Source organism: Brachyhypopomus gauderio, unplaced genomic scaffold, assembly GCF_052324685.1.
Source record: "Brachyhypopomus gauderio isolate BG-103 unplaced genomic scaffold, BGAUD_0.2 sc86, whole genome shotgun sequence".
Lineage (NCBI taxonomy): Eukaryota > Metazoa > Chordata > Actinopteri > Gymnotiformes > Hypopomidae > Brachyhypopomus > Brachyhypopomus gauderio.
The window spans coordinates 399272-408575 of NW_027506907.1; the positions used below are offsets into that span (position 1 = coordinate 399272).

Consider the following 9304-nt stretch of genomic DNA (forward strand, 5'->3'; position numbering starts at 1 on the left):
TTTGCAATCACATGGGGGACTGGGGAGGGGGGGGGGGGGTGCTTGTTGTCTCCCAGGGGCCCATGTCACAGGGTGTCCACAGTGACTGGACCCATGGAGCAGGATCCAGCACATAGCTGGTAGGCAGAGCATTCATGTAATGGCATAACCAAGTGACTGCAGGAACATTTATACCAAGTATGGGCTGGAAAAAACAGAGGGCGAGTTTGAATTCTATATGTGCACTGGAGTCCATAAGATCCTATTACATCACTGGTTGTTGTACATTTGGACTTGGGTGGTCCTGCATACTAAACTGCTATACTATCGTTGTTTGCCACATACTAGATAAAATGACATCTGAAATGACCAATGATGGCTTAGTTACCTTGAAAATGTAATCTGATTTCTGATTACTCCTTTAAAAAGTAAGTTAGTTACTTTGCTGATTAAAAGTAAGTTAGTAAGTAATTACAAGTTACTTCATTTGTTAAAAAAGGATAAAGGAGCTTGGAGCGGAATTTTAAAGTTGCATTTCCAGTGCTCTACAATGCGCCATGACAGCCTGGCAGCGGTGTGACGATGGTTTATAAATTTTTTACATATGACCCCAAAGAGAGGGCACTCGTGCATGGCCAAACAACCCTGAGAGATCAGGACCTATTTGCTTGTGTATTATTTTATACACTAAGATCATGTACGCGCCAGTAGTATATTTAGTACAACCCCAGCCTGTTCAGCCACTCACCATATGGTAGACCCCTCAGCTCTGGAATCATACGTAAGCCAACATGTTAAACTCTCTCCAACGTGAGCATATGCTTCTGCAGACATGGTGGATTTGTCTGCACACGGTACTCCAAATGCGGCCTAACAAATGCTGTGAAGGCTGTGGAGAACATTGGTGCTGTCAGCTCCCCAAATGCTCTCCTGACCATCCACAGCACCCTCATTACCTTGGAGGCTGCCTTCTGCCATTGATCGCTAGCTTTAAAGTCTCCCGTGATTTTAAACCCGGGACTTGTAGACTAACTCTCAGCAGTCTTACTCCCCCCAAACAGACTTCTGGCTGGGCCTCCTGATTACCTATACGCAGTACAGAGCACTTGTTGTGGTTGATTGGCAGTTGCCAAATCTCACTCCAGGTCCACAGTTCCCTCAGGAATGAGTTAAGAGTCTCAGCAATGTTGTCTGCAGACCATGTTTTAAGGTTGTCAGTGAATAGTAGGCACTGTGCATTTATGATTACAGGCAGGTCATTTACAAACAGGGAGAACAGGAGAGGTCCCAGGACTGACCCTTGAGGGACCCCACTCCTGACCTTCTTCCTGTCAGAGACAGCACTGCCTACACGCACCCAATGTTCACAATCTTCTAAGAAAGCTTGCATCCAACCCAATACCTTCCCTGCAAAGCCAAAAGTTTGAGCATTAGTAGCAGTCGCTGATGTGGCACCTTAGCAAATGCCTTCCTAAAGTCTATAAATGCCACATCCACAAACTTCCCTTGCTCAACTTCGTCTGCCCAAGCTTCCTTGGCCATGAATAGATTTCCACTATTATTTGCAAGTAAATTCTTAAAAAATCAGACAATGTGATTTATATAATAAAATCACAATATATATAATATAATATATATAATATACATATAACATCAACAAAACCACAAGTGCTTTCAGTCATCACTGTGCACAACAGTGTTCAGGGTGTGAGAGTGTGAGAAACTCCCTGTTAAAATTGACTAACAGCATCTGTACTCCGCACCGTGTTAGCATTGCAGGCAGGTCTTCAGGAATAGCTGAGGCAAACGGAGACCGTGGCCTGAGGCAGTGCCTCCCTGTGACTTTATGTCGATCCTTTACCAGCTCTGTGTTCGTGTGGCTGGGAGTCGGTTAGTAACGTTACGCTGCCTTTCTTTAGTTCTTTGTCGTGTGCACTTTGTGTTCCGTTTTGTGCTATCTGCATCTTTTCTTTTTGCACTTTCTCTGCCAAAATGTACTGCTTTATGACCGTGAGAATAATTCTGTGGGTCTTCAGCGCCGTGATCTGCGTAAGTGTTTTTTAATCACTTCAAAAATAACAGCTTTTAGATTTATTTGTTGATTTGTCCAGTTGTGGTCTAGACAGTTTTATTCCATCCTCTGGGATCATGCCATTCTAGTATTGATAATCTGTGCAGAGAAAACATTGATATTAAGTAGACTCTTTCAGGAGAGCTCATTTAGAATCAAGCATTTACTCTTGTACTCTTTGTAAGTCGCTCTGGATTAGAGTGTCTGCTAAATGCCGTAAATGTAATGTAAATGTAAATGTATTCTGTGAATAATTGAATAATTCAGGGAGTTATTGAACTGGACAAACAGGACGAATATTGGTGGATGCAGCTGTTGGTCCCTGTGCATCACATTTTAGTCTTGAAAGCCACATGCTGCTTGTAAATGTTGTGGTCAGAGTGTGAAGGCTGCGGAGGGTGGAGTTCAAGTGAACTCTCTCTCTCTTTCTCTCTCTCTCTCTCTCTCTCTCTCTCTCTCTCTGCCTCTGTCCTCAGCTGGCAGGTTCAGTGGTTGTGGTCATGGGGGCTTTGACTTTAAAGGACTACACAAATCTAGAGGAAATGCTGAGTCATTCTCAGGACCCTGAGCCTGACCTGAGGCCATTGGCCAGCACAGGCTATGTGCTGATGGCCATGGGGGCAGGTCTCTCCCTCGTAGGGCTCCTGGGCTACTGGGGATGCCACTGTGGGAATAAATACATTTTCCTGATAGTGAGTGACCTTTATCTTTTAACCTTATACATCAGCCACCCTGTAGGAACCCTTAATATTTACAGAACTGGAACATAACTCCATTTCGTTCTGTTTCATGTGCCTATTATTCTCTGTGCTCTTTCAGTTCTTCATCATTGTCCTCATCGTCTTCCTCAGTGTGGTTTCCGGAGCAGTCTTTGTTCTGGTTTTCCAGCAAGTGGTAAGCACAACGACTGTGATCAAGTATTTTACTGTAAGCATCTGACCTTGCACCTAAACATTCGATGGAGAATTGTTCTGTTCTGGAGCAGTCAGGTACTGCATTACCTACACAGTACTCTGAAACTCAAAGGCAGTCAGTGATGGTGTCTAAGAACAGGTAAGATTTGCTGCCTCTTTCCAGTGTGGGTAAAAAATCATGCTACAAGATTTTGTGCTCTCTGAGAATCCCTTGGTTAGAGCTAATGCTGAGAGGAGGGAGATTAAGTGCAAATCCAAAACCAGAGTTTAAACAGTCCTGGGTCAGGTTACCTGTACGAAAATGTCCAGAAGACACAATGCAGAGGAAGCACTAACACAAAAGCTAAGAGCAAGAGAAATTAAAGGATACAACAGAAAATAGGCAACAAATAACAACTATAAATAACTATAACAACTAAAAGAACAAATAACAGCTAGAACAAAAATGTTGAAATGTGTCATATTTTTGTCAATTGTGATTTTTACACCCCAATCGAAATTTGTCCTCCGCTTTTAACCCATCTGTGCAGTCAGAACACACACACACACTAGTGATTACTAGGGGGCTGTGGATCACACGTGCCCAGAGCGGTGGGCAGCCCTAGCCCGGCGCCCGGGGAGCAGTTGGGGTTAGGTGCCTTGCTCAAGGGCACCTCAGTCATGACCTGTCTGGGAATCGAACCCACGACCCTCCGGTCACAAGACCAGTTCCCTAACCGCCAGGCCATGACTGCCCAAAGACTTAGCACTTACAATGACAAGCAAAAATACAGCAAACACAAGGTTTAAATAGGCTACAAAACAAGAGGTTAACAGGATAAACAAGGTCTGAGAACTAAATGAGGGGTGTAACTCAGAAGGAATACAAAAAACACATGGAAGAAAAACAGGAAGTTAAGAGATACACGGGTAACCATGGAAACACAGCAAGTGTGAAATTCTCCACCAGAAAAGAACTAAAGAATGCTGTCTTCTTTCCTCAGCTAAAGAGACTGTTGGATGAAGTTAGCCACAAAGTTGTTCACAGTATTAAGAGTACCTATGGTGAAAGGAATATCTTCACTAACATACTGGACAAGACTATGGACCTGGTATGATATAGACCACAGACCACAGAGTACTTTACATCCTGCTAGAATAGAACCACTTCACAATATTCATTTTACAAATGGAAAATATTAACTCATGAAACACAATGAAAAAAATATTGAGGGGTACAAATACTTAACTACTGTGTGGTCATACGGGTGCGTTCATGCGTGCGTGTGTGTGCGTGTAACATGCTCTTTCAGAAGAAATGCTGTGGGTACAACAGCTACGAAGACTTCACTGATACAAAGTTTGTGAAAGAAAATTCGTTATACCCCAACAACTGCTGTTTCCATGGACAACCTGGAATGTGTACACAGGAAGCAGCTAAATCAACGGTACTGATCCTGCCGTAATGATCTAATTACAGTCAATCTCAACTTGCCACAAAGGCAATCATATGATCATAAGAACTTCACATAAAGCCTATGAAGGCAGGCCTGGTAGGACATAATCACACCTGCACAGAGTGTGATTCACAGAGTGTGAAACGAAGGCATCAAGCAGAAACATATGTATGTAGAAGGCACTTCTCCAGATTTGTTTAATACATATGCCATCAAATTAAATGCCATTATAGGTAAAAGTAAACATTTCTGGTAACTACTGGTAACTGGTTTGTGGAACTCAAGACACCAGGTATGAGACTAAGCAGCATCTATCTATTCACCTACTATCTCTCCTTCCATCCGTCTCATTTTCCTCTGTTGTTCTACTGCCCCCCTGTGCAGAAAGTGCACGGATGTTTTAATACTCCACTGAAGCTCGTAGAAGAACATTCTGCTTTGCTGGGGGGCGTGGCCATTTGCATAGCCGCCATAAAGGTATTCAGAAATTAGCATATTCACAGGTACATTCAAGCCCACCACTGACCAGATACGATTTAAATGGTAGACCATCAACATAGCACTGAAGATGATGACACTGTACTGTGTCTGTGATAAGTAAATCAGGCACTGCAGTGTTGCTGGAGTTTTTAATGTGTGTCATTCGGTTGGGCTGGGAGTATGTTCAGTTATACTGCGGTTTGTCTTGTTTTATAGGTTGGTGCAGCGGCTGCCTGCTTTACACTATATATAAGGAGAATTACAGCAGTAAACCAGCAGGTCTGATGGTGATGATCGGGATGCAATATAACAAATTAGGATGCTTAAAGCACTTACAGTATTAAAGTTCTGCCTACTCTGGTAAATATCTTCATCTGTGCTATTTCTGAAGTTAATCACAGAATTTCACTTATTTCTTTTTTTAACTTTTTTTGTTTGTTTGCTTACAAATGCATTTATATCAACATCAAAGCAGTACATTTTTATCATGAAGACTGGCTGCCAAGTGTGGCAGGTTTTTTCTGGCCAGGCATGACAATCCATGTTGACTAATGGGTATGGTTTACTTAGTCATTTTATTTTATAATTAATATAAAGTGTCATAGTAACTTAAAAAAAAGGATCTTGGTGCTAGACACATGACATGGTCAAAGATCCCGTGAAGTCCAAGTACAACAATGTGCTGTTTTATTATATATATATATATATATATATATATATATATATATATATATATATATATATATATATATATATATATATATATATATAATGTATTTATGTATTTATGTCTTCGTTGTTGTCCAATTCAGAATATTTTAACTAAATATTAAAAACAACTCTGATGTCTGTATGCTTAATATTCACAATATGAGGTTCAATTTGAGTTTGATTTGTTAATCACTTACAGTAGGTTTATAAGACATTCCTTAAGCACAGCATTCCAGTAATCAAAACACGAGTTAATTAACTCTTATTGCTGGAAGCACATTCTGATAAGTTAATATAACCTATAAAACTATCCAACCTACAGTACTGAAGCTGGAAGCATGTTTTGATAAGGTGATATAGCCTATAAAATTACACCTATATAATAGTACTGATTCTGGAAGCACGATCTAATAAGGGAATATACCCTTATCAGATAAAATTATACTTCATACAGTATTATCACTGAAAGTACGTTCTGATAAAGGTAGGCCTAATATAATTACAGGGGTTAGCAGTAAACTTGGCAAAATTGTGCTGCACTGGTACATTTTGACACGGTAACACGAATCGACAGATATATCTATAAGTTGGCACTACTGGCATGCGCTAAATACTTACGATCATGCGCATGGTAGGACAGCTCAATGGGTAGCAGATTTTCAGAACACCGGTGCTCTGTAAATTATCATACGTGCCATTATGAGGTCACAATGATATGCCATTGTGTTAGAAACTGTCCTCATGAACGAAGCTTCGAACTGGTCAGAAAAGGAAGTGTGTAGTCGGGCCAAGTAAGCCAGTCCTATATTCACAAATTAAATTATTTGAACCAGTGAACTGCATTGGATAGAATATTAACAGCAATAACGTTGGAAGTTTTATCTGCGTTTCTGGTAGCTTACGGTTTTGCTTAGGTTTTTAGCTACACTTCATGTAAGCTTAATAATTGGCCGTCGACCCATAACTAAAAAAAGACAACCATGCCTAAATAATGTGAAATCCTCAGCCTACAGAAAGAAAATGCCTTAAAATTGCTTGTCTGTTAGACTTTCTCCAATATCTGTAATACTGGCTCGCGTTCTTTGTTCCGTTTAATGCCATCAGACCAGGCGCGGAACTAGAAAATATTTATGGGGTGGTGAGAGGGGGGCAGGAATTTTTGAGGGGTGGCAAGTTTGGCAACATGGCAGAAGTATATATAGTTAATTTAATCACAGTTTGATAGGAAATAATATGTATACACTACAAAAGGGCACGTGGCACTTTGAGGTTTCTTGTGAAGCAGTTCATGTTAGAAATAAATAACCATATAATGTAATAAACTTAAATATTTAATAGGAGAGATGGTAACACTACTTTAGGTGGGCATTATCAAAGGAAAGGCATTAAAGTAAGACACAGGTGATGATTGGCAGATGTTTGAGAGGGAAAGCAAACAATTTTTGACTGTGACAAAGTGGTTGCATTACAGGAAGCAAAGGCAAATGTGTCCTTTATCAGAGTATATAAAGTGTTCAGTAATATATAGAGTATAATGTGTTCAGTACTTTAGTCAGAACCATTTCAGTCCTGTGATGGGGTCTAAATCGAGACTGAAATAAATCTAAGACATTCTGTCTGTAAGAAGGAAGAGAGTTTTGGATGTGAATGACAGATTAGAGATTGGCCTATAGCTGGACAGTTCCTGGGGGTTAAGACTAGGTTTTTTAATAGGCTTGTCACGACCTCCGACCCAGCGGACTCCAATTCCCAGCATGCTCAACCACGACGGCGGAGATCCGCCTCCCCGGAGTATTAGCCAGCTGTAGCCTATTACGCTTGTTCAATATAAGACCAGTCATGAGTGTGCAACGTTGCGAAGTATTGCCGACATTCCATTGGAAGCGTACCAAGCCTTATTCGTGTATGATACCCTGGTTTGACCTGTATTGTGTGTTCCGTGTTCCCCTCTCTTGGATTAGCCCTCTGGTACCTCTGCTCGTTTGTATTGCTGTAGTGTATGAACCTGGACTGCCCCCGACCTCTCTTTGGATCTCCCTGTTATCATTAAATCTTACTTTATTGAACGTCTGCAAGCGTCTGTGTAGCGTCATGTTTCCAGCATCACAAGGCTGGAGGCACTCATTGGCATAAGAGGTCAAGCACTCTCCTGGTTTAGGTCCAACAACCTGACTTAATTTGTACTAGTAAATAACAAATGCTCAGAGCATACTAAGGTAAAATATGGCGTCCCACAAGGATCTGCACTAGGCCCCATATTATTCTCATTCTATATGCTACCACTGGGCACTATCATTCGTAGGCATGGTATTAGCTTCCATTGCTACGCAGATGATACTCCGTTGTATCTTCCAATCCAGATAATATCACTACTACTCTCAAGATTGAGAACTGCGTCCAAGACATTAAAAACTGGATGGATTTCTTCAACTAAGACTGAGGTGCTGATTCTTGGGCCCAAAGCTGCTAGAAGCAATTCGGCTGATATTCCCCTTACCCTAGATGGTTTTTCAGTAACACCTAAAACTACCGCAAAAAGCTTAGGTGTCACTATATGCAATGTCACTAAGGCTGCCTTTTTTCATTTATGTAATATCGCCAAGCTGAGATACTTATTTTCATTAACTGATGCAGAGAAGCTGGTCCATGCTTTTGTCTCATCAAGATTGGACTACTGTAATGGTCTTCTAATTTGATGCTCTAAACAGTCCATAAAGAAGCTACAACTTGTACAAAATGCTAGAAAATTCTAAGGCTAGAAAATTTGATCATATTAGTCCCACTCTCGCGGCATTACACTGGCTTCATCCAGGATTCACACATGGGTGATGCCTGTGTCATGGAGGATTCACACATGGGTGATGCCTGTGTCATGGAGGGTTCACACATGGATTATGTCTGTGTCATGGATGATTCACACATGGGTGATGTCTGTCATGGAGGGTTCACACATGGGTGATGTCTGTGTCATGGAGGGTTCACACATGGATTATGTCTGTGTCATGGAGGATTCACACATGGGTGATGTCTGTGTCATGGAGGGTTCACACATGGGTGATGTCTTTGTCATGGAGGGTTCACACATGGATGATGTCTGTGTCATGGAGGATTCACACATGGGTGATGCATATTGCTGGATGCTGCACGTTCAGTTTTAATGTGACATTTGTGGTGATATCCACTCACTGTTCACACATATCAGACCTGTTTGTGCCACTTCACTGGTGCCCAACTGCAAACATCATTAAACACCATCAATAAATGTCACATCACCTGATGATGAATGAACATGACAGGAAATACATGACTGCTGAGTTGCTGATTGGCTGTCGTATCTCATGTGCTGCTGGTGTCCATGATCATATCTGTTCGTGCAACTCGGAGCAGCTGTCATAATGTTATTTGGTCATTCCTTTATGAAGTTGGTTATATGAAGTTCTGTACGGTATGTCAGTATGTTAGTTTAAAGTTTCAAATCAGTCATGGCTCAACCACTTGGGCTTTCATATTTCTGCTAATCCAGTCATTTCAATAATATAAGTAATGACTGAAAACTAAAGTGGTTCTCCTAGCCTGATGAAGCCAAACACACTAGCTACTGTGCATTATAAACCACATCAAAACATTAGGTGTAGTATTACATCAGTTCGTTTACCCTTCCACATGTGCCGAGATGTATGAACTATGCACAGCCTTTGAACATTTTTCATCGT

The 9304-nt window shown here is 41.2% G+C and overlaps 1 protein-coding gene across 2 annotated transcripts; it reads left to right on the plus strand.

Moving 5' to 3' along the window:
• Positions 1 to 57: 57 nt before the first annotated feature.
• On the plus strand, positions 58 to 5544 carry LOC143493450 (tetraspanin-1-like). Of its 2 annotated transcripts, XM_076991870.1 has the most exons (8): positions 58 to 1869; positions 2016 to 2028; positions 2527 to 2742; positions 2870 to 2944; positions 3948 to 4055; positions 4257 to 4391; positions 4785 to 4877; positions 5097 to 5544. In XM_076991870.1, exons 1-8 carry the CDS (start codon positions 1826 to 1828, stop codon positions 5163 to 5165), a joined length of 753 nt encoding a protein of 250 aa, XP_076847985.1. In that variant the 5' UTR covers positions 58 to 1825; the 3' UTR covers positions 5166 to 5544. The 2 variants fall into 2 exon arrangements, with proteins under 2 accessions (XP_076847985.1, XP_076847986.1); XM_076991871.1 differs by having other exon boundaries at positions 58 to 2028; positions 4260 to 4391.
• The last annotated feature ends 3760 nt before the right edge of the window (positions 5545 to 9304 follow it).

What these genes read in the sequence shown, in the direction of transcription:
- LOC143493450 (XM_076991870.1), top strand. Translation starts at nt 1,826, where the DNA reads ATGTCGATCCTTTACCAGCTCTGTGTTCGTGTGGCTGGGAGTCG. An exon ending in TTCTGGTTTTCCAGCAAGTG is followed by an intron (nt 2,945 to 3,947) that starts GTAAGCACAACG and finishes TTCTTTCCTCAG; the next exon opens with CTAAAGAGACTGTTGGATGA. An exon ending in TTTGCATAGCCGCCATAAAG is followed by an intron (nt 4,878 to 5,096) that starts GTATTCAGAAAT and finishes CTTGTTTTATAG; the next exon opens with GTTGGTGCAGCGGCTGCCTG.